The 27,046-nt window shown below is 44.3% G+C and overlaps 1 protein-coding gene across 1 annotated transcript in view; it reads right to left on the bottom strand.

The window, feature by feature from the left end:
• LOC115125449 (fructose-1,6-bisphosphatase isozyme 2-like) overlaps positions 1–25,616 on the bottom strand; it is a 44,508-nt gene extending 18,892 nt beyond the window's left edge. Inside the window, exons 1-4 of the mRNA XM_065011304.1 lie at positions 25,305–25,616; positions 8,437–8,599; positions 6,556–6,648; positions 2,293–2,301 (exon numbers count right to left, since the gene is read on the bottom strand). Of these exons, the coding sequence (XP_064867376.1) occupies positions 2,293–2,301; positions 6,556–6,648; positions 8,437–8,599; positions 25,305–25,480 (441 nt within the window). The 5' untranslated portion in view covers positions 25,481–25,616. The remainder of the gene's footprint in view (positions 1–2,292; positions 2,302–6,555; positions 6,649–8,436; positions 8,600–25,304) is intronic.
• Between the last annotated feature and the right edge of the window lie 1,430 nt (positions 25,617–27,046).

The following is a 27,046-nucleotide window of genomic DNA, read 5'->3' as shown; positions in this document are numbered from 1 at the left end:
GATCCTACCTGCCTCCCGTCCAAGTCCTGTACCTGCCCTGTCCTGTACCTGCCTGCCGTCCTGTACCTGCCTGCGTGCCGTCCTGTACCTGCCTGCTGTCCTTATCCTGCCTGCTGTCCTGTACCTGCCTGCTGTCCTGTGCCTGCCGTCCTGACCTGTACCTGCCTGTCCTGTACCTGCCTGCTGTCCTGTACCTGCCTGCCGTCCTGTACCTGCCTGCCGTCCTGTACCTGCCTGCTGTCCTGTACCTGCCTGCTGTCCTGATCCTGCCTGCTGTCCTGTACCTGCCTGCCGTCCTGTACCTGCCTGCTGTCCTGTACCTGCCTGCCGTCCTGTACCTGCCTGCCGTCCTGTACCTGCCTGCTGTCCTGTACCTGCCTGCTGTCCTGATCCTGCCTGCTGTCCTGTCCTGCCTGCCTGCTGTCCTGCCTGCCTCCCGTCCTGTCCTGTACCTGCCTGCTGTCCTGATCCTGCCTGCTGTCCTGATCCTGCCCTGTCCCTGCCTCCCGTCCTGTACCTGCCTGCTGTCCTGTACCTGCCTGCTGTCCTGATCCTGCCTGCTGTCCTGTACCTGCCTGCCGTCCTGTACCTGCCTGCTGTCCTGTACCTGCCTGCTGTCCTGTACCTCCCTGCTGTCCTGTACCTGCCTCCCATCCGTGTCCTGCCTCCTGCTGTCCTGTACCTGCCTGCTGTCCTGTACCTGCCTGTCCTGTACCTCCTGCTGTCCTGTACCTGCCTCCCTGTCCTGTACCTGCCTGCTGTCCTGTACCTGCCTGCTGTCCTGTACCTGCCTCCCATCCTGTACCTGCCTGCTGTCCTGTACCTGCCTGCTGTCCTGTACCTGCCTGCCGTCCTGTACCTGCCTGCTGTCCTGTACCTGCCTGCTGTCCTGTACCTCCCTGCTGTCCTGTACCTGCCTCCCGTCCTGTACCTGCCTGCTGTCCTGTACCTGCCTGCTGTCCTGTACCTGCCTCCCATCCTGTACCTGCCTGCTGTCCTGTACCTGCCTGCTGTCCTGTACCTGCCTCCCGTCCTGTACCTGCCTGCTGTCCTGTACCTGCCTGCTGTCCTGTACCTGCCTGACTCTGATTTGGATCTCAACTCTTTGACTTCCCTTTTGCCTGCCCCTTGTACTATAATAAACTCTGAGGCTTGTACAATCCACCTCCTGTGTCTGGATCTGTGTCTTAGCCTGAGTCCTGATACGTCTAAAGAATGTATCAATCCTAATGACTAATGTCTAAAGAATGTGTCAATCCTAACGACTAATGTCTAAAGAATGTGTCAATCCTAATGACTAATGTCTAAAGAATGTGTCAATCCTAACGACTAATGTCTAAAGAATGTGTCAATCCTAACGACTAATGTCTAAAGAATGTGTCAATCCTAACGACTAATGTCTAAAGAATGTGTCAATCCTAATGACTAATGTCTAAAGAATGTGTCAATCCTAACGACTAATGTCTAAAGAATGTGTCAATCCTAACGACTAATGTCTAAAGAATGTGTCAATCCTAACGACTAATGTCTAAAGAATGTATCAATCCTAATGACTAATGTCTAAAGAATGTGTCAATCCTAACGACTAATGTCTAAAGAATGTATCAATCCTAACGACTAATGTCTAAAGAATGTATCATGGTGCTGGCCTACGGAGCTGTGAGGGGAACGGCACCTCAGTACCTCCAGGCTCTGATCAGGCCCTACACCCAAACAAGGGCACTGCGTTCATCCACCTCTGGCCTGCTCGCCTCCCTACCACTGAGGAAGTACAGTTCCCGCTCAGCCCAGTCAAAACTGTTCGCTGCTCTGGCCCCCCAATGGTGGAACAAACTCCCTCACGACGCCAGGACAGCGGAGTCAATCACCACCTTCCGGAGACACCTGAAACCCCACCTCTTTAAGGAATACCTAGGATAGGATAAAGTAATCCTTCTCACCCCCCCCCTCCTTAAAAGATTTAGATGCACTATTGTAAAGTGGCTGTTCCACTGGATGTCATAAGGTGAACGCACCAATTTGTAAGTCGCTCTGGATAAGAGCGTCTGCTAAATGACTTAAATGTAAATGTAAATGTATCAATCCTAATGACTAATGTCTAAAGAATGTATCAATCCTAATGACTAATGTCTGAGGAATGTGTCAATCCTAATGACTAATGTCTGAGGAATGTGTTCATGCTAGTGTCTAATGTCTAAGGAATGTGTCAATCCTAGTTTTAACAGTTCCATAATATAATTCCATAGCTTAGCTGGTGCATATGATCAGGCTGGCAATCAGTGGGGCAGTTACCTCGTCAATCTGGAGAGGCACATGGAGAGAGACACAAGGAGACACACGTCAGAGAACAGACACAGACAGAGTGCATATGAACAACAGATTTACCCATACTAAATTGCCACTCAGCATGTATTGAATGTCACAAATACACTACACTTCTGTTAGGCATATCTGTTTCTACACTTCTGCTACTCGGCGTACACATCACGAACAAACTGAAATGGTCCATCCACACAGACTGTGTGGTGAAGAAGGCGCAACAGCGCCAGGAGGCTGAAAATATTTGGCTTGTCACCTAAAACCCTCACAAACTTCTATAGATGCACAATTGAGAGCATCCTGTTGGGCTGTATCACCGCCTGGTACGGCAACTGCACCGCCCCACAACCACAAGGCTCTCCAGAGGGTACTGCACAACGCACCAACGGAGGAAAACTACCTGCCCTCCAGGACACCTACACCACCCGATGTCACAGGAAGGCCAAAAAGATCATCAAGGACATCAACCACCCGAGCCGCTGCCTGTTCACCTCACTACCATTCAGAAGGTGAGGTCAGTACAGGTGCATCAAAGCAGGGACTGAGAGACTGAAAAATAGCTTCTATCTCAAGGCCATCAGACTGTTAAACAGCCACCACTAGCACAGAGAGGCTGCTGCCAAAATACATACTTGAAATCATTGGCCACTTTTATAAATGGATCACTAGTCACTTTATTAATGCCACTTTAATAATGATGTTTACATATCTTTCACTACTCATCCCAGATGTATATACTGTATTTTATACCATCTATTGCATCTTGTCTATGCTGCTAGGTCAGGGCCCATCCAAATATTTATATATTCCATCTCTTTAGATTTAGTCTTATTATACCTTTATTTCAACAAGGAACACAGACTGAGACCAAGGTCTCTTTTACATCTGGGCCCAAGTATACATGTTTACACATACAGTTTAGGTACAATGATTAAAAAACTAAACAAGACCAACAAAACGATCACAGATAACAAAGAAATACACATATACCTAACAGAAGTGTAGAAACAGATATACCTAACAGAAGTGTAGAAACAGATATACCTAACAGAAGTGTAGAAACAGATATACCTAACAGAAGTGTAGAAACAGATATACCTAACAGAAGTGTAGAAACAGATATACCTAACAGAAGTGTAGAAACAGATATACCTAACAGAAGTGTAGAAACAGATATACCTAACAGAAGTGTAGAAACAGATATACCTAACAGAAGTGTAGAAACAGATATACCTAGAAACAGATATACCTAACAGAAGTGTAGAAACAGATATACCTAACAGAAGTGTAGAAACAGATATACCTAACAGAAGTGTAGAAACAGATATACCTAACAGAAGTGTAGAAACAGATATACCTAACAGAAGTGTAGAAACAGATATACCTAACAGAAGTGTAGAAACAGATATACCTAACAGAAGTGTAGAAACAGATATACCTAACAGAAGTGTAGAAACAGATATACCTAACAGAAGTGTAGAAACAGATATACCTAACAGAAGTGTAGAAACAGATATACCTAACAGAAGTGTAGAAACAGATATACCTAACAGAAGTGTAGAAACAGATATACCTAACAGAAGTGTAGAAACAGATAACTAACAGAAGTGTAGAAACAGATATATAACAGAAGTGTAGAAACAGATATACCTAACAGAAGTGTAGAAACAGATATACCTAACAGAAGTGTAGAAACAGATATACCTAACAGAAGTGTAGAAACAGATAAACAGATATACCTAACAGAAGTGTAGAAACAGATATACCTAACAGAAGTGTAGAAACAGATATACCTAACAGAAGTGTAGAAACAGATATACCTAACAGAAGTGTAGAAACAGATATACCTAACAGAAGTGTAGAAACAGAAACAGATATACCTAACAGAAGTGTAGAAACAGATATACCTAACAGAAGTGTAGAAACAGATATACAGAAGTGTAGAAACAGATATACCTAACAGAAGTGTAGAAACAGATATACCTAACAGAAGTGTAGAAACAGATATACCTAACAGAAGTGTAGAAACAGATATACCTAACAGAAGTGTAGAAACAGATATACCTAACAGAAGTGTAGAAACAGATATACCTAACAGAAGTGTAGAAACAGAGAAACAGATATACCTAACAGAAGTGTAGAAACAGATATACCTAACAGAAGTGTAGAAACAGATATACAGATAACAGAAGTGTAGAAACAGATATACCTAACAGAAGTGTAGAAACAGATATAAACAGAAGTGTAGAAACAGATATACCTAACAGAAGTGTAGAAACAGATATACCTAACAGAAGTGTAGAAACAGATATACCTAACAGAAGTGTAGAAACAGATATACCTAACAGAAGTGTAGAAACAGATATACCTAACAGAAGTGTAGAAACAGATATACCTAACAGAAGTGTAGAAACAGATATACCTAACAGAAGTGTAGAAACAGATATACCTAACAGAAGTGTAGAAACAGATATACCTAACAGAAGTGTAGAAACAGATATACCTAACAGAAGTGTAGAAACAGATATACCTAACAGAAGTGTAGAAACAGATATACCTAACAGAAGTGTAGAAACAGATATACCTAACAGAAGTGTAGAAACAGATATACCTAACAGAAGTGTAGAAACAGATATACCTAACAGAAGTGTAGAAACAGATATACCTAACAGAAGTGTAGAAACAGATATACCTAACAGAAGTGTAGAAACAGATATACCTAACAGAAGTGTAGAACAGATATACCTAACAGAAGTGTAGAAACAGATATACCTAACAGAAGTGTAGAAACAGACCTAACAGAGATATACCTAACAGAAGTGTAGAAACAGATATACCTAACAGAAGTGTAGAAACAGATATACCTAACAGAAGTGTAGAAACAGATATACCAGAAGTGTAGAAACAGATATACCTAACAGAAGTGTAGAAACAGATATACCTAACAGAAGTGTAGAAACAGATATACCTAACAGAAGTGTAGAAACAGATATACCTAACAGAAGTGTAGAAACAGTAACAGAAGTGTAGAAACAGATATACCTAACAGAAGTGTAGAAACAGATATACCTAACAGAAGTGTAGAAACAGATATACCTAACAGAAGTGTAGAAACAGATATACCTAACAGAAGTGTAGAAACAGATATACCTAACAGAAGTGTAGAAACAGATATACCAGAACAGAAAAGTGTAGAAACAGATATACCTAACAGAAGTGTAGAAACAGATATACCTAACAGAAGTGTAGAAACAGATATACCTAACAGAAAAGTGTAGAAACAGATATAAACAGATATACCTAACAGAAGTGTAGAAACAGATATACCTAACAGAAGTGTAGAAACAGATATACTAACAGAAGTGTAGAAACTAACAGAAGTGTAGAAACAGATATATAACAGAAGTGTAGAAACTAACAGAAGTGTAGAAACAGATATACCTAACAGAAGTGTAGAAACAGATATACCTAACAGAAGTGTAGAAACAGATATACCTAGAAACAGTGTAGAAACAGATATACCTAACAGAAGTGTAGAAACAGATATACCTAACAGAAGTGTAGAAACAGATATACCTAACAGAAGTGTAGAAACAGATATACCTAACAGAAGTGTAGAAACAGATATACCTAACAGAAGAAACAGATATACCTAACAGAAGTGTAGAAACAGATATACCTAACAGAAGTGTAGAAACAGATATACCTAACAGAAGTGTAGAAACAGATATACCTAACAGAAGTGTAGAAACAGATATACCTAACAGAAGTGTAGAAACAGATATACCTAACAGAAGTGTAGAAACAGATATACCTAACAGAAGTGTAGAAACAGATATACCTAACAGAAGTGTAGAAACAGATATACCTAACAGAAGTGTAGAAACAGATATACCTAACAGAAGTGTAGAAACAGATATACCTAACAGAAGTGTAGAAACAGATATACCTAACAGAAGCGTATTAGGTAGTTGTTGTGGAATTGTTCGATTACTTATTAGATATTGCTGCGCTGTCAGAACTAGAAGTACAAACATTTCGCTACACTCGCAATAACATCTGCTAACCATGTGTATGTGACCTATAACATTTGATTTGATTTGATCTGTTTCTACACTTTTGTCAGGAATATCTGTTTCTTAAAAAGTATTTCCATACTGTATAGTTGAACACACAAATGTCTAAAAACGATTTCATGTGTTGACATGCTGTGTACTGTACTACAGACATACTCACCCTTTTGTAGATTGCGAAGATGGTGCCGATGGATGCCAAGCAGTCGATGTTAGAGGAGCCATCCAGAGGATCAAAACACACCACGTATTTACCCTGGAGGAGAGACCAGGGGGGTCAAAACACACCACGTATTTACCCTGGAGGAGAGACCAGGGGAGTCAAAACACACCACGTATTTACCCTGGAGGAGAGACCAGGGGAGTCAAAACACACCACGTATTTACCCTGGAGGAGAGACCAGGGGAGTCAAAACACACCACGTATTTACCCTGGAGGAGAGACCAGGGGAGTCAAAACACACCACGTATTTACCCTGGAGGAGAGACCAGGTGAGTCAAAACACACCACGTATTTACCCTGGAGGAGAGACCAGGGGAGTCAAAACACACCACGTATTTACCCTGGAGGAGAGACCAGGGGAGTCAAAACACACCACGTATTTACCCTGGAGGAGAGACCAGGGGAGTCAAAACACACCACGTATTTACCCTGGAGGAGAGACCAGGGGAGTCAAAACACACCACGTATTTACCCTGGAGGAGAGACCAGGGTAAATCAACTGAGGGTAGAGGTAGGGGGGCATGTATATTGCTACACTAATATTACATGACTTCCCATCAGGGTCATTAAATTACATGACTTTCCATCAGGGTCATTAAATTACATGACTTCCCACTAGGGTCATTAAATTACATGACTTCCCACCAGGGTTATTAAATGACATGACTTCCCACCAGGGTCATTAAATTAAATGACTTCCCATCAGGGTCATTAAATTACATGACTTCCCATCAGGGACATTAAATTACATGACTTCCCACCAGGGTTATTAAATTACATGACTTCCCACCAGGGTTATTAAATGACATGACTTCCCACCAGGGTCATTAAATTACATGACTTCCCATCAGGGTCATTAAATTATATGACTTCCCACCAGGGTCATTAAATTACATGACTTCCCACCAGGGTTATTAAATGACATGACTTCCCATCAGGGTCATTAAATTATATGACTTCCATCAGGGTCCAGGGTTATTAAACTTCCCACCAGGGTTATTAAATTACATGACTTCCCACCAGGGTCATTAAATTACATGACTTCCCACCAGGGTTATTAAATTACATGACTTCCCATCAGAGTTATTAAATTACATGACTTCCCACCAGGGTCATTAAATTACATGACTTCCCACCAGGGTTATTAAATTACATGACTTCCCACCAGGGTCATTAAATTACATGACTTCCCACCAGGGTTATTAAATTACATGACTTCCCACCAGGGTTATTAAATTACATGACTTCCCACCAGGGTTATTAAATTACATGACTTCCCATCAGAGTTATTAAATTACATGACTTCCCATCAGAGTTATTAAATTACATGACTTCCCATCAGAGTTATTAAATTATATGACTTCCCACCAGGGTCATTAAATTACATGACTTCCCACCAGGGTTATTAAATTACATGACTTCCCACCAGGGTCATTAAATTACATGACTTCCCACCAGGGTTATTAAATGCGTGTTCGAAGGCTGTTAGGGACTGTACTGTAGGCTTCTAGCACATTTTTATGTCTCTTTCTCAATTTGTCTTTCTGCGACTCCTCAAATCCCATCTTTTTGCCTCCTCGTCACCCGTGTTGGAGAAGAAGGTCCAAGGAACCTCAATGGCCTTTAGAAGAGGCAAGGAGAGTGAATGTGAGGAACCTCAATGGCCTTTAGAAGAGGCAAGGAGAGTGAATGTGAGGAACCTCAATGGCCTTTAGAAGAGGCAAGGAGAGTGAATGTGAGGAATCGATGAAAGATTAACTGAGAAAGAGAATAGTCTTCCAAACTTTTATCTGAACAATTAGAGAGAAGATGAAACGATACCCTCTTTTCCTTGGGTGTGATGATGGCATGTTCGTTCTCCTCTGACACCATGCAGCAGGTTCCGTAGGAAGACCTCAGCATATTAATGACCAGGTCATTAGAGAGGATGTCCAGCTTCTTCTGGTCATCACCCGTCGTGTTCACTGTCCCTGCAATGCCCTGGCTGGAACACACACACACACACACACACAACACACACACACACACACACACACACACACACACACAGAGTTACAGGGAGACTCTCCAGTACAGGATAAGGTGTAACAGACAATGTTAGACACACTCTCCAGTACAGGATAAGGTGTAACAGATAATGTTACAGGGAGACTCTCCAGTACAGGATAAGGTGTAACAGATAATGTTACAGACAGACTCTCCAGTACAGGATAAGGTGTAACAGATAATGTTAGACAGACTCTCCAGTACAGGAGAAGGTGTAACAGATAATGTTACAGGGAGACTCTCCAGTACAGGATAAGGTGTAACAGATAATGTTACAGGGAGACTCTCCAGTACAGGATAAGGTGTAACAGATAATGTTAGACAGACTCTCCAGTACAGGAGAAGGTGTAACAGATAATGTTACAGGTAGACACACCAGTACAGGATAAGGTGTAACAGATAATGTTACAGGTAGACTCTCCAGTACAGGAGAAGGTGTAACAGATAATGTTACAGGGAGACTCTCCAGTACAGGTTAAGGTGTAACAGATAATGTTACAGGTAGACTCTCCAGTACAGGATAAGGTGTAACAGATAATGTTACAGGGAGACTCTCCAGTACAGGAGAAGGTGTAACAGATAATGTTACAGGTAGACTCTCCAGTACAGGATAAGGTGTAACAGATAATGTTAGACAGACTCTCCAGTACAGGATAAGGTGTAACAGATAATGTTAGACAGACTCTCCAGTACAGGAGAAGGTGTAACAGATAATGTTACAGGGAGACTCTCCAGTACAGGATAAGGTGTAACAGATAATGTTACAGGGAGACTCTCCAGTACAGGATAAGGTGTAACAGATAATGTTACAGGGAGACTCTCCAGTACAGGATAAGGTGTAACAGATAATGTTAGACAGACTCTCCAGTACAGGAGAAGGTGTAACAGATAATGTTACAGGTAGACTCTCCAGTACAGGATAAGGTGTAACAGATAATGTTACAGGTAGACTCTCCAGTACAGGAGAAGGTGTAACAGATAATGTTACAGGGAGACTCTCCAGTACAGGATAAGGTGTAACAGATAATGTTACAGACAGACTCTCCAGTACAGGAGAAGGTGTAACAGATAATGTTACAGGGAGACTGTCTGCCTGGTTGGGAATTAAGAATATGGCAAACGCCCCCTTCAAAGGGAGGCAACGTGTCGATCCCTGCATGGACGAGAGGGTGTGCCCCTCTACAGCCAATGAACTAAACAAGTTTTTCACCCGCGTTGAAACAGGGGTCGCCCCCGCTCCCCTGGCCTGTCTTGAGGAGGATGTCATGGCAACCAAGAGCGCGCTTATCATCAATGAGGAAGTCGTACAACGAGTGTTCAAAAGCGCTGGAGCACGAAAGAGCCCGGGGCCTGATAACATCAGTGGTCGTGTCTTGAAACACTGTTCAGCTGAGGGGTGTCTTCTGCTCCCTCTTTCAGAGGTCCCTGGATACATTTAAAACAATCTATTGTTGTACCTGTCTCAAAAACCTCTCATCCATCTGCATCAAATGATTACAGACCTGTCACTATGACCTCTCTCTTGATTAAATCTCTTGAAAAGATCATCAAGGCATACATCATCAACACCACCAGTCACCTTGTTGACCCTCTCCAATCTGCATACATCCTCAACACCACCAGTCACCTTGTTGACCCTCTCCAATCTGCATACATCATCAACACCACCAGTCACCTTGTTGACCCAATCTGTCACCTTGTTGACCCAATCTGCATCATCAACACTACCAGTCACCTAGTTGACCCAATCTGCATACATCATCAACACCACCAGTCACCTTGTTGACCCAATCTGCATACATCATCAACACCACCAGTCACCTTGTTGACCCCCTCCAATCTGCATACATCATCAACACCACCAGTCACCTTGTTGACCCAATCTGCATACATCATCAACACCACCAGTCACCTTGTTGACCCCCTCCAATCTGCATACATCATCAACACCACCAGTCACCTTGTTGACCCAATCTGCATACATCATCAACACCACCAGTCACCTTGTTGACCCAATCTGCATACATCATCAACACTACCAGTCACCTTGTTGACCCCCTCCAATCTGCATACATCATCAACACTACCAGTCACCTTGTTGACCCTCTCCAATCGGCATACATCATCAACACCACCAGTCACCTTGTTGACCCCCTCCAATCGGCATACATCCTCAACACCACCAGTCACCTTGTTGACCCCCTCCAATCGGCATACATCATCAACACCACCAGTCACCTTGTTGACCCCCTCCAATCTGCATACATCATCAACACCACCAGTCACCTTGTTGACCCCCTCTAATCTGCATACATCATCAACACCACCAGTCACCTTGTTGACCCAATCTGCATACATCATCAACACCACCAGTCACCTTGTTGACCCAATCTGCATACATCATCAACACTACCAGTCACCTTGTTGACCCCCTCCAATCGGCATACATCATCAACACTACCAGTCACCTTGTTGACCCTCTCCAATCTGCATACATCCTCAACACTACCTAGTTGACCCCCTCCAATCTGCATACATCCTCAACACTACCTAGTCACCTTGTTGACCCCCTCCAATCTGCATACATCATCAACACCACCTTGTTGACCCCCTCCAATCTGCATACATCATCAACACCACCAGTCACCTTGTTGACCCTCTCCAATCGGCATACATCCTCAACACCACCAGTCACCTTGTTGACCCCCTCCAATCTGCATACATCATCAACACCACCAGTCACCTTGTTGACCCTCTCCAATCGGCATACATCCTCAACACCACCAGTCACCTTGTTGACCCAATCTGCATACATCATCAACACTACCAGTCACCTTGTTGACCCCCTCCAATCTGCATACATCATCAACACCACCAGTCACCTTGTTGACCCAATCTGCATACATCATCAACACTACCAGTCACCTTGTTGACCCAATCTGCATACATCCTCAACACCACTAGTCACCTTGTTGACCCCCTCCAATCGGCATACATCATCAACACTACCAGTCACCTTGTTGACCCCCTCCAATCTGCATACATCATCAACACTACCAGTCACCTTGTTGACCCCCTCCAATCTGCATACATCATCAACACCACCAGTCACCTTGTTGACCCCCTCCAATCTGCATACATCATCAACACCACCAGTCACCTTGTTGACCCCCTCCAATCTGCATACATCATCAACACCACCAGTCACCTTGTTGACCCCCTCCAATCTGCATACATCATCAACACCACCAGTCACCTTGTTTACCCCCTCTAATCTGCATACATCATCAACACCACTAGTCACCTTGTTGACCCAATCTGCATACATCATCAACACCACCAGTCACCTTGTTGACCCCCTCTAATCTGCATACATCATCAACACCACTAGTCACCTTGTTGACCCAATCTGCATACATCATCAACACCACCAGTCACCTTGTTGACCCAATCTGCATACATCATCAACACCACCAGTCACCTTGTTGACCCCCTCCAATCTGCATACATCATCAACACCACCAGTCACCTTGTTGACCCAATCTGCATACATCATCAACACTACCAGTCACCTTGTTGACCCAATCTGCATACATCATCAACACCACCAGTCACCTTGTTGACCCCCTCTAATCTGCATACATCATCAACACCACTAGTCACCTTGTTGACCCAATCTGCATACATCATCAACACCACCAGTCACCTTGTTGACCCAATCTGCATACATCATCAACACCACCAGTCACCTTGTTGACCCAATCTGCATACATCATCAACACCACCAGTCACCTTGTTGACCCAATCTGCATACATCATCAACACCACCAGTCACCTTGTTGACCCAATCTGCATACATCATCAACACCACCAGTCACCTTGTTGACCCAATCTGCATACATCATCAACACCACCAGTCACCTTGTTGACCCAATCTGCATACATCATCAACACTACCAGTCACCTTGTTGACCCCCTCCAATCTGCATACATCATCAACACCACCAGTCACCTTGTTGACCCAATCTGCATACATCATCAACACCACCAGTCACCTTGTTGACCCAATCTGCATACATCATCAACACCACCAGTCACCTTGTTGACCCCTTCCAATCTGCATACATCATCAACACCACCAGTCACCTTGTTGACCCCCTCCAATCTGCATACATCATCAACACTACCAGTCACCTTGTTGACCCTCTCCAATCGGCATACATCATCAACACCACCAGTCACCTTGTTGACCCCCTCCAATCTGCATACATCATCAACACCACCAGTCACCTTGTTGACCCCCTCTAATCTGCATACATCATCAACACCACCAGTCACCTTGTTGACCCTCTCCAATCTGCATACATCATCAACACCACCAGTCACCTTGTTGACCCCCAATCTGCATACATCATCAACACCACCTTGTTGATACCCAACTAATCTGCATACATCATCAACACCACCAGTCACCTTGTTGACCCTCTCCAATCTGCATACATCATCAACACCACCAGTCACCTTGTTGACCCCCTCTAATCTGCATACATCATCAACACCACCTTGTTGACCCCCTCCAATCTGCATACATCATCAACACCACCAGTCACCTTGTTGACCCTCTCCAATCTGCATACATCATCAACACCACCAGTCACCTTGTTGACCCCCTCTAATCTGCATACATCATCAACACCACCTTGTTGACCCCTCCAATCTGCATACATCCTCAACACTACCAGTCACCTTGTTGACCCAATCTGCATACATCATCAACACCACCAGTCACCTTGTTGACCCAATCTGCATACATCATCAACACCACCAGTCACCTTGTTGACCCAATCTGCATACATCATCAACACCACCAGTCACCTTGTTGACCCAATCTGCATACATCATCAACACCACCAGTCACCTTGTTGACCCAATCTGCATACATCATCAACACCACCAGTCACCTTGTTGACCCCCTCTAATCTGCATACATCATCAACACCACTAGTCACCTTGTTGACCCAATCTGCATACATCATCAACACTACCAGTCACCTTGTTTACCCCCTCCAATTTGCATACCGGTCAGAGAGGGACAGATGATGCCATCCTGCAACATGCAGTAAAACCCACGTGCGTATCAATCATTTTTAGGGCAGTAAAAACCCACGTGCGTATCAATCATTTTGAGGGCAGTAAAAACCCACGTGCGTATCAATCATTTTGAGGGCAGTAAAACCCACGTGTGCATTATATTTGCAGATTTCTCCTCGGCATTTAACACAATCAATCCATGGTCCTCGCGGACAGACTGAGAGGAGACTTGGGACTTGATGCTCATCACATGGATGACCAACTTCCTAACTGATAGGTCTCAGCAGGTACGAGTTGGCAACACACTCTCTGAGGTGGGCACTGCTTCAGTTGGAACCCCACAGGGCAGTGTTCTTTCACCAATACTATACATACTGTCTACAGACAGCTGCCGGAGTCGGGTTCCCAGGGCGACACCTGATCAAATATGCTGACGATACTGCTTTGGTCAGTCTTCTCGAAGGGGATGAGATGGAGCACGGACTGGCTCTGAATGATTTTACTGTCTGGTGTGAGTCATCCCATCTAATATTAAATAAACTCATTAAAAAAAGAAACGTCCCTTTTTCAGGACCCTGTCTTTCAAAGATAATTCGTAAAAATCAAAATAACTTCACAGATCTTCATTCTAAAGGGTTTAAACACTGTTTCCCATAATTGTTCAATGAACCATAAATAATTAATGAACATGCATCTGCTGAACGATCGTTAAGACATTAACAGCTTACAGACAGTAGGCAATTAAGGTCACAGTTATGAAAACTTAGGACACTAAAGAGGCCTTCTACTGATTCTGAAAAACACCAAAAGAAAGATGCCAGGGTCCCTGCTCATCTGCGTGAACGTGCCTTAGGCATGCTGCAAGGAGGCATGAGGACTGAAGATGTGGCCAGGGCAAGAAATCGCAATGTCCGTACTGTGAGACGCCTAAGACACCGCAACAGGGAGACAGGACAGACAGCTGATCATCCTCGCAGTGGCAGACCACGTGTAACAACACCTGCACAGGATCGGTACATCCGAACATCACACTTGCGGGACCGGTACAGGATGACAACAACTGCCCGAGTTACACCAGGAAAGCACAATCAGTGCTCAGACTGTCCGAAATAGGTTGAAAGAGGCTGGACTGAGGGCTTGTATGTAGGCCTGTTATAAGGCAGGTCCTCACCAGACAAATACAATAGAGGTTGACTCTTCCCATCCACTCCTCCTCCTCCTCCTCCTCCTGAAATCCATCTCCTTCCCTCTGGTTGCAGGTACAGACTACCTAACGTTAAAAAAAGTGCCAAGTTCTCTTTTATTCCAAATGCAATTCTGCAACTTAACAAATGTTGGACTAATTGCCCTGACTATTTGTTTGTAAATATCCTTTGCTATTTATTTGAGATTTTTAGATGTTTTATGTTTTATGACTGCTGCAAGATGAATTGCCTCTTTGAGGACATTAAAGTTTTCGAAATCTGAATCTCTCTCTCTCTCTCTCTCTCCCTCTCTCTCTCTTCCCTCCCCCTCGCTCTCTCCTCTCCCCCTCTCTCTCCCCCTCCCTCCTTCCATCACTAAGGAATTATAATATATATATTTATATCCACGGATTTCACGTTGCCACATGTGAAGGCACGACAACACCTCAGGAGGCTGAAACATTTTCTGATCTCAGATCTTCAAAAAGTTCTAGAGCTGCACCATTGAGAGCATCTTGACTGGCTGCATCACCTCTTAGTACGGCAACTGCTTGGCATCTGACCAGGCGCTACAGACGGTGGTGCGTACGGCCCAGTACATCAATGGGGCTCCCTGCTAACCAGGACATCTAGACTACTGTTCAAACGTTTGGGGTCACTTAGAAATGTCCTTGTTTTTGAACAGAAGCATTTTTTGTCCATTAAAATAAGAGAAAATTGATCAGAAATACAGTGTAGACACTGTTAATGTTGTAAATGACTATTGTAACTGGAAACGGCAGATTTTATATGGAATATCTACATAGGCGTAACAGAGGCCCATTATCAGCAACAATCACTCCTGTGTTCCAATGACACATTGTGTTAGCTAATCCAAGTTGATCATTTTAAAAGGTTAGTTGATCATTAGAAAACCCTTTTGCAATTATGTTAGCACAGCTGAAAACTGTTGTCCTGATTAAAGAAGTAATAAAACTGGCCTTCTTTAGACTAGTTGAGTATCTGGAGCATCAGCATTTGTGGGTCAAAATGGACAGAAACAAAGGACTTTCTTTTGAAACTCGTCAGTCTATTCTTGTTCTGAGAAATGAAGGCTATTCCATGCGAGAAACTGCAGATCCCGTACAGCGCTGTGTACAACTGCGTGAACTGGATCTAACCAGAATAGAAAGAGTGGGAGAATAGAAAGAGTGCACAACTGAACAAGAGGACAAGTATATTAGAGTGTCTAGTTTGAGAACAGACACAAGTCCTTAACTGGCAGCTTCATTAAATAGTACCCGCAAAACACCAGTCTCAACGTCAACAGTGAAGAGGCGACTCTGGGATGCTGGCCTTCTAGGCAGAGCTGCAAAGAAAAAGCCATATCTCAGACTGGCCAATAAAAAGAAAAGATTAAGATGGGCAAACGAGAAAAAGCCATATCTCAGACTGGCCAATAAAAATAAAAAGCAAAATAACACAGACACTGGACAGAGGAACTCTACCTAAAAGGCCAGCATCCCGGAGTCACCTCTTCACTGTTGACGTTGAGACTGGTGTTTGAGGGTACTAGTTAATGAAGCTGCGTTTTCGGTTTGAGCTTCTAGTCATGAAATCTATGCAGCCTACTCAAACACTTGTTACAGCTACTGTTTACAGGTCTCCTGGGCTGTATACAGCATTCCTCACTGAGTTCCCTGAATTCCTATCGAACCTTGTAGTCATGGCAGATAATATAAACATTTTTTGGTGACTTTTGGTGACTTTAATATTCACATGGAAAGGTATAATGATTTTCCTCATAATCCTGGACTGTTGGACCACCATTTTTTTTATGTTTGCAATCGCAACAAATAATCTGCTCAGACCCCAACCAGGGAAAAAGCCGTGCTATAAAATCGGTTAACCACCTAACTGGCTGCTTCCTGTGCTTGGCCCTCCTATGTTGAATATAATGAACGCCTCCCTACCCACCGGATACAAATTCTCAGACAACCCAAAGATTCCTAGATGCCCTTTCAGACTCCCTCCACCTACCCAAAAATCGGTTAACCACCTAACTGAGGAATTAAATTTAACATTGTGTAATACCCTAGATGCAGTCGCACCCCTAAAACATTTGCATTAAACACTAGCTCCCCGGTATACAGAAAAACCCAAGCCCTGAAGCAAGCTTCCAGAAAATTGGAAAGGAAATGGCGTTGCACCAAACTGGAAGTCTTCGAATTAGCTTGGAAAGACAGTACCGTGCAGTATCGAAGAGCCCTCACTGCTGCTCAATCATCCTCTTTTCCAACTTAATTGATGAGAATAAGAACAATCCAAAATAAATGTTTGTTGCTGTAGCAAAGCTAACTAAAAACAGCATTCCCCAAGAGAGGATGGCTTTCACAAAGATCATGATCATTAGGAAGCAAATTGCGGACTCCTCTTTAAATCTGCGTATTCCTCCAAAGCTCAGTTGTCCTGAGTCTGCACAACTCTGCCAGGACCTAGGATCAAGGGAAACACTCAAGTGTTTTAGTATTATATCTCTTGACACATTGATGAAAATAATCATGGCCTCAAAACCTTAAAGCTGCATACTGGACCCTATTCCAACTAAACTACGGAAAGAGCTGCTACTGTGCTTGGTCCTCCTATGTTGAACATAATAAACAGCTCTCTATCCACCAGATGTGTACCAAACTCACTAAAAGTGGCAGTAATAAAGCCTCTCTTGAAAAAGCCAAACCTTGACGAGAAATAATAAAAAACGAATCGGCCTATATCGAATCTCCAATTCCTCTCAAACATTCTTGAAAAAGCTGTTGGCAGCAACTCATTGCCTTCCTGAAGACAAAACAATGTTTACGAAATGCTTCAGTCTGGTTTTATACCCCATCATAGCACTGAGACTGCAGTCGTGAAGGTGGTAAATGACCTTTTAATGGCGTCAGAACGAGGCTCTGCATCTGTCCTCGTGCTCCTAGACCTTAATGCTCCTTTTGATATCAGTTTGTCTCTGTGGATGGTTTGTCCTCTGACAAATCAACTGTAAATGTCGGTGTTCCTCAAGGTTCCGTTTTAGGACCACTATTGTTTTCATTATATATTTTACCTCTTGGTGATGTCATTTGGAAACATAATGTTAACTTTGCGGATGATACACAGCTGTACATTTCAATGAAATATGGTGAAGCCCTAAAATTGCCCTCCTTGGAAACCTGTGTTTCAGACACAAGGAAAATGTGTTACTTTTAAACTCGAACAAAACAGAGATGCTAGTTCTACGTCCCAAGAAACAATAATATCTAAACAAGTTCTAAACACGGCTGCTAGAATCTTGACTAGAACCAAAAAATGTGATCATATTACTCCAGTGCTAGCCTCTCTACACTGGCTTCCTGTTAAGGCAAGGGCTGATTTAAAGGTTTTACTGCTAACTTTCAAAGCAAACAGCTTGAGCTAGGGCTTTCTCCTATAGAGCTCCATTTTTATGGAATGATCTGCCTATCCATGTGAGAGACGCAGACTCGGTCTCAACCTTTAAGTCTTTATTGAAGACTCACCTCTTCAGTAGGTCCTATGATTGAGTGTAGTCTGGCCCAGGGGTGTGAAGGTGAACGGAAAGGCTCTGGAGCGACGAACCTCCCTTGCTGTCTCTGCCTGGCCGGTTCCCCTCTCTCCACCGGGATTCTCTGCCTCTAACCCTATTACAGAGGCTGAGTCACGGGCTTACTGGTGCTCTTCCATGTTGTAACTAGGAGGGGTGCATCACTTGAGTGGGTTGAGTCAATGATGTGATCTTCCTGTCCGGGTTGGCACCCCCCTCGGGTTCTTGCTGTGGGGGAGATCTTTGTGGGCTATACTCAGCCTTGTCTCAGGGTAGTAAGTTGGTGGTTTGAGGGTATCCCTCTAGTGGTGTTGGGGCTGTGCTTTGGAAAAGTGGGTGGGGTTATATCCTGCCTGGTTGGCCCTGTCCTGTGGGTATCGTCGGACGAGGCCACAGTGCCTCCAGTCCCCTCCTGTCTCAGCCTCCAGTATTTATGCTGCAGTAGTTTGTGTCGGGGGGCTAGGGTCTGTTTGTTATATCTGGAGTATTTCTCTTGTCTTATCCGGTGTCCTGTGTGAATTTAAGTATGCTCCCTCTTTCTCTCTCTCTTTCTCTCTTTTCTCTCTTCTCTCGGAGGACCTGAGCCCTAGGACCATGCCTCAGGACTACCTGGCATGATGACTCCTTGCTGTCCCCAGTCTACCTGGTCGTGCTGCTGCTCCAGTTTCAACTGTTCTGCCTGCGGCTATGGAACCCTGACCTGTTCACTGGACGTGCTACCTGTCCCAGACCTGCTGTTTTCGACTCTCTCTCTACCCCACCTGCTGTCTCTAACTCTGAATGATCAGCTATGAAAAGCCAACTGACATTTACTCCTGAGGTGTAGACCTGTTGCCCCCTCTACAACCACTGTGATTATTATTATTTTACCCTGCTGGTCATCTATGAACATCTTGGCCATGTACTTTTATAATCTCCACCTGGCACAGCCAGAAGAGCACTGGCCACCCCTCAGCCCCTGGTTCCTCTCTAGATTTCTTCCTAAATTCATGCCTTTCTAGGGAGTTTTTCCTAGCCACCAGGCTTCTACATCTGCATTGCTTGCTTGCTGTTTGGGGTTTTAGGCTGGGTTTCTGAATAGCACTTTGTGACATCGGCTGATGCAAAAAGGGCTTTAAAAATGATACCTCCTGCTGAATACAACATCCTGTACTGTCCCAGAGAACAGCTATCTCCTGCTGAATACAACATCCTGTACTGTCCCAGAGAACAGCTATCTCCTACTGAATACAACATCCTGGACTGTCCCAGAGAACAGCTATCTCCTGCTGAATACAACATCCCGTACTGTCCCAGAGAACAGCTATCTCCTGCTGAATACAACATCATGTACTGTCCCAGAGAACAGTTATCTCCTGCTGAATACAACATCCTGTACTGTCCCAGAGAACAGCTATCTCCTGCTGAATACAACATCATGTACTGTCCCAGAGAACAGCTATCTCCTGCTGAATACAACATCCTGTACTGTCCCAGAGAACAGCTATCTCCTGCTGAATACAACATCCTGTACTGTCCCAGAGAACAGCTATCTCCTGCTGATTACAACATCCTGTACTGTCCCAGAGAACAGCTTTCTCCTCCTGAATATAACATCCTGTACTGTCCCAGAGAACAGCTATCTCCTGCTGAATACAACATCCTGTACTGTCCCAGAGAACAGCTATCTCCTGCTGAATACAACATCCTGTACTGTCCCAGAGAACAGCTATCTCCTGCTGAATACAACATCCCGTACTGTCCCAGAGAACAGCTATCTCCTGCTGAATACAACATCCCGTACTTTCCCAGAGAGCAGCTATCTCCTACTGAATACAACATCCCGTACTTTCCCAGAGAGCAGCTATCTCCTGCTGAATACAACATCCCGTACTGTCCCAGAGAACAGCTATCTCCTGCTGAATACAACATCATGTACTGTCCCAGAGAACAGTTATCTCCTACTGAATACAACATCCCAGAGAACAGCTATCTCCTGCTGAATGCCCCAGAGAACAGCTATCTCCTGCTGAATACAACATCCCGTACTGTCCCAGAGAACAGCTATCTCCTGCTGAATACAACATCATGTACTGTCCCAGAGAACAGTTATCTCCTACTGAATACAACATCCCGTACTGTCCCAGAGAGCAGCTATCTCCTGCTGAATACAACATCATGTACTGTCCCAGAGAACAGTTATCTCCTACTGAATACAACATCCCGTACTGTCCCAGAGAACAGCTATCTCCTACTGAATACAACATCCGGTACTGTCCCAGAGAACAGCTATCTCCTACTGAATACAACATCCCTATCTCCTACTGTACTGTCCCAGAGAACAGCTATCTCCTACTGAATACAACATCCCGTACTGCCCCAGAGACAGCTAACAGAATACAACATCCCTACTGCCCCAATACAACATCCCTGAATACAACATCCCGTACCCCAGAGAACAGCTATCTCCTACTGAATACAACATCCCGTACTGTCCCAGAGAACAGCTATCTCCTACTGAATACAACATCCCGTACTGCCCCAGAGAACAGCTATCTCCTACTGAATACAACATCCCGTACTGCCCCAGAGAACAGCTATCTCCTGCTGAATACAACATCCCGTACTGTCCCAGAGAACAGCTATCTCCTGCTGAATACAACATCCTGTACTGTCCCAGAGAACAGCTATCTCCTGCTGAATACAACATCATGTACTGTCCCAGAGAACAGCTATCTCCTGCTGAATACAACATCCTGTACTGTCCCAGAGAACAGCTATCTCCTACTGAATACAACATCCGGTACTGTCCCAGAGAACAGCTATCTCCTACTGAATACAACATCCCGTACTGTCCCAGAGAACATCTATCTCCTACTGAATACAACATCCCGTACTGCCCCAGAGAACAGCTATCTCCTACTGAATACAACATCCAGTACTGTCCCAGAGAACAGCAATCTCCTGCTGAATACAACATCATGTACTGTCCCAGAGAACAGCTATCTCCTGCTGAATACAACATCCTGTACTGTCCCAGAGAACAGCTATCTCCTACTGATTACAACATCCTGTACTGTCCCAGAGAACAGCTTTCTCCTCCTAAATATAACATCCTGTACTGTCCCAGAGAACAGCTATCTCCTGCTGAATACAACATCCTGTACTGTCCCAGAGAACAGCTATCTCCTGCTGAATACAACATCCCGTACTGTCCCAGAGAACAGCTATCTCCTGCTGAATACAACATCCCGTACTGTCCCAGAGAACAGCTATCTCCTGCTGAATACAACATCCCGTACTGTCCCAGAGAACAGCTATCTCCTCCCAGAGAACAGCTATCCTGAATACAACATCCCGTACTGTCCCAGAGAACAGCTATCTCCTGCTGAATACAACATCCCGTACTGTCCCAGAGAACAGCTATCTCCTGCTGAATACAACATCCCGTACTGTCCCAGAGAACAGCTATCTCCTGCTGAATACAACATCCTGTACTGTCCCAGAGAACAGCTATCTCCTGCTGAATACAACATCCTGTACTGTCCCAGAGAACAGCTATCTCCTGCTGAATACAACATCCTGTACTGTCCCAGAGAACAGCTATCTCCTGCTGAATACAACATCCTGTACTGTCCCAGAGAACAGCTATCTCCTACTGAATACAACATCCTGTACTGTCCCAGAGAACAGCTATCTCCTACTGAATACAACATCCTGTACTGTCCCAGAGAACAGCTATCTCCTGCTGAATACAACATCCTGTACTGTCCCAGAGAACAGCTATCTCCTGCTGAATACAACATCCTGTACTGTCCCAGAGAACAGCTATCTCCTGCTGAATACAACATCCTGTACTGTCCCAGAGAACAGCTATCTCCTGCTGAATACAACATCCTGTACTGTCCCAGAGAACAGCTATCTCCTGCTGAATACAACATCCTGTACTGTCCCAGAGAACAGCTATCTCCTGCTGAATACAACATCCTGTACTGTCCCAGAGAACAGCTATCTCCTGCTGAATACAACATCCTGTACTGTCCCAGAGAACAGCTATCTCCTGCTGAATACAACATCCCTGTACTGTCCCAGAGAACAGCTATCTCCTGCTGAATACAACATCCTGTACTGTCCCAGAGAACAGCTATCTCCTACTGAATACAACATCCTGTACTGTCCCAGAGAACAGCTATCTCCTACTGAATACAACATCCTGCCCCAGAGAACAGCTATCTCCTGCTGAATACAACATCCTGTCCCAGAGAACTGTCCCAGAGAACAGCTATCTCCTCTGAATACAACATCCATGTACTGTCCCAGAGAACAGCTATCTCCTGCTGAATACAACATCCTGTACTGTCCCAGAGAACAGCTATCTCCTGCTGAATACAACATCCCGTACTGTCCCAGAGAACAGCTATCTCCTACTGAATACAACATCCCGTACTGTCCCAGAGAACAGCTATCTCCTACTGATTACAACATCCCGTACTGTCCCAGAGAACAGCTTTCTCCTCCTGAATACAACATCCCGTACTGTCCCAGAGAACAGCTATCTCCTGCTGATCCCGTACTGTCCCAGAGAACAGCTATCTCCTGCTGAATACAACATCCCGTACTGTCCCAGAGAACAGCTATCTCCTACTGAATACAACATCCCGTACTGTCCCAGAGAACAGCTATCTCCTACTGAATACAACATCCGGTACTGTCCCAGAGAACAGCTATCTCCTGCTGAATACAACATCCTGTACTGTCCCAGAGAACAGCTATCTCCTACTGAATACAACATCCTGTACTGTCCCAGAGAACAGCTATCTCCTACTGAATACAACATCCCGTACTGTCCCAGAGAACAGCTATCTCCTACTGAATACAACATCCCGTACTGTCCCAGAGAACAGCTATCTCCTGCTGAATACAACATCCCGTACTGTCCCAGAGAACAGCTATCTCCTGCTGAATACAACATCCCGTACTGTCCCAGAGAACAGCTATCTCCTGCTGAATACAACATCCCGTACTGTCCCAGAGAACAGCTATCTCCTGCTGAATACAACATCCCGTACTGTCCCAGAGAACAGCTATCTCCTGCTGAATACAACATCCCGTACTGTCCCAGAGAACAGCTATCTCCTGCTGAATACAACATCCCGTACTGCCCCAGAGAACAGCTAACTCCTACTGAATACAACATCCCGTACTGCCCCAGAGAACAGCTAACTCCTACTGAATACAACATCATGTACTGTCCCAGAGAACAGCTAACTCCTACTGAATACAACATCATGTACTGTCCCAGAGAACAGCTATCTCCTGCTGAATACAACATCCCGTACTGTCCCAGAGAACAGCTATCTCCTGCTGAATACAACATCCCGTACTGTCCCAGAGAACAGCTATCTCCTGCTGAATACAACATCCCGTACTGTCCCAGAGAACAGCTATCTCCTGCTGAATACAACATCCCGTACTGTCCCAGAGAACAGCTATCTCCTACTGAATACAACATCCTGTACTGTCCCAGAGAACAGCTATCTCCTACTGAATACAACATCCCGTACTGTCCCAGAGAACAGCTATCTCCTACTGAATACAACATCCCGTACTGTCCCAGAGAACAGCTATCTCCTGCTGAATACAACATCATGTACTGTCCCAGAGAACAGCTATCTCCTACTGAATACAACATCCTGTACTGTCCCAGAGAACAGCTATCTCCTGCTGAATACAACATCATGTACTGTCCCAGAGAACAGCTATCTCCTGCTGAATACAACATCCTGTACTGTCCCAGAGAACAGCTATCTCCTACTGAATACAACATCATGTACTGTCCCAGAGAACAGCTATCTCCTACTGGAGCATACAGTACATTCAGCCTTAAATATCACAGGTCATGGCAGAAGCATGTGTCCCCATGCATTCAACTCACCACACCCGTTTCATTCACATGCTGCTGCCTGTAGGTTACTCTCAAACAGTAGTTAGCTAACTGACTTTAACATCATGTTGCTCTGATTCAACTGAGAGGGGAGTACCGTAGAAACATGTCACACTGCAGAGGGGAACGTCCTTAATTAACACTATATACTGTCTCTATCACAAACACTGTCTGTCTCTCAATCTCTTCTGCCATCCATGTTGCATGAATGAATTGAAAATGGTTCATAACTTTCAATCAGGACTTTCCAATAACTTTTGAATTATGTTTCAAAGGTACAGGTGGAGGTGCAGAGAGACAGTGTAGTACTTACAGGTGTGCTGTAGTCAGAGAGACAGTGTAGTACATACAGGTGTGCTGTAGTCAGGGAGACAGTGTAGTACATACAGGTGTGCTGTAGTCAGGGAGACAGTGTAGTACATACAGGTGTGCTGTAGTCAGGGAGACAGTGTAGTACTTACAGGTGTGCTGTAGTCAGAGAGACAGTGTAGTACATACAGGTGTGCTGTAGTCAGAGAGACAGTGTAGTACTTACAGGTGTGCTGTAGTCAGGGAGACAGTGTAGTACTTACAGGTGTGCTGTAGTCAGGGAGACAGTGTAGTACTTACAGGTGTGCTGTAGTCAGGGAGACAGTGTAGTACTTACAGGTGTGCTGTAGTCAGGGAGACAGTGTAGTACATACAGGTGTGCTGTAGTCATAGAGACAGTGTAGTACATACAGGTGTGCTGTAGTCAGGGAGACAGTGTAGTACTTACAGGTGTGCTGTAGTCAGGGAGACAGTGTAGTACTTACAGGTGTGCTGTAGTCAGGGAGACAGTGTAGTACTTACAGGTGTGCTGTAGTCAGGGAGACAGTGTAGTACTTACAGGTGTGCGAGTCCGGCCTTACGCACGGCGCAGGAGATGGCTTTGATGGATGTCAGCAGACTGTTAATCAGCTGGGTCAGCTCTCCTGTTGACCCCTTGACCTGGCGCCCCGTCTCCATCACAAACCGAGTTAGGGTCCACACGTCCGTGTCGATCTTAGAGCTATTATCCGACATGTTGTAGCCGCGTTGGGGTCCTACCTCGTGGGGTCCGGGTTAGGCTGATACTCCTGGGTAGAGAAGCACGACTGTGTCTGTGAGAGGTGTATGAGTGAGTGAGAGGGTCAGGCTGTGTGTGTGTGAGAGAGAGGGAGAGAGCAGCTGTTATTAACAGAGAAGGTCAACCTCATTCCAGCAGCATGGCTGAACGCCGAGGTTATATTTGTGATGGCAGTACAGGGGGAGAGTAGAGAAGGGTTTAGAGTGGAAGCAAACCTTTGGTCACAGACAGACGGATATGTACAGTGGGGAGAACAAGTATTTGATACACTGCCGATTTTGCAGGTTTTCCTACTTACAGAGCATGTAGAGGTCTGTAATTTTTATTATCATAGATACACTTCAACTGTGAGAGACGGAATCTAAAACCAAAAATCCAGAAAATCACTTTGTATGATTTTTAAGTAATTAATTTGCATTTTATTATTTTGTGTGTGTCTGGACTTTCTAAGACAGAAGTTCAATGCTAGAAGGATGCAGTAAGACATGTCCATACTAGAAGGATGCAGTAAGACATGTCCATGCTAGAAGGATGCAGTAAGACATGTCCATGCTAGAAAGATGCAGTAAGACATGTCCATGCTAGAAGGATGCAGTAAGACATGTCCATGCTAGAAGGATGCAGTAAGACATGTCCATGCTAGAAGGATGCAGTAAGACATGTCCATACTAGAAGGATGCAGTAAGACATGTCCATGCTAGAAGGATGCAGTAAGACATGTCCATGCTAGAAGGATGCAGTAAGACATGTCCATGCTAGAAGGATGCAGTAAGACATGTCCATGCTAGAAGGATGCAGTAAGACATGTCCATGCTAGAAGGATGCAGTAAGACATGTCCATGCTAGAAGGACTAGAAAGACTCATAATAGATAGTAGTGAGTAGACTCATCGTAGATACTAGTGAGTAGACTCATCATAGATAGTAGTGAGTAGACTCATCATAGATACTAGTGAGTAGACTCATTATAGATAGTAGTGAGTAGACTCATCATAGATAGTAGTGAGTAGACTCATCATAGATAGTAGTGAGTAGACTCATTATAGATACTAGTGAGTAGACTCATTATAGATAGTAGTGAGTAGACTCATCATAGATAGTAGTGAGTAGACTCATCATAGATAGTAGTGAGTAGACTCATTATAGATACTAGTGAGTAGACTCATCATAGATAGTAGTGAGTAGACCTATCATAGATACTAGTGAGTAGACTCATCATAGATAGATAGTGAGTAGACTCATCATAGATAGTAGTGAGTAGACCTATCATAGATACTAGTGAGTAGACTCATCATAGATACTAGTGAGTAGACTCATCATAGATACTAGTGAGTAGACTCATCATAGATAGATAGTGAGTAGACTCATCATAGATACTAGTGAGTAGACTCATCATAGATAGTAGTGAGTAGACCTATCATAGATAGTAGTGAGTAGACTCATCATAGATACTAGTGAGTAGACTCATCATAGATACTAGTGAGTAGACTCATCATAGATACTAGTGAGTAGACTCATCATAGA

This window comes from Oncorhynchus nerka, linkage group LG27 (genome assembly GCF_034236695.1).
Source record: "Oncorhynchus nerka isolate Pitt River linkage group LG27, Oner_Uvic_2.0, whole genome shotgun sequence".
In the NCBI taxonomy this organism is placed as follows: Eukaryota; Metazoa; Chordata; class Actinopteri; order Salmoniformes; family Salmonidae; genus Oncorhynchus; species Oncorhynchus nerka.
The sequence above is the reverse complement of the archived record's forward strand: the minus strand, read 5'-3'. Positions and strand labels throughout refer to the sequence as shown.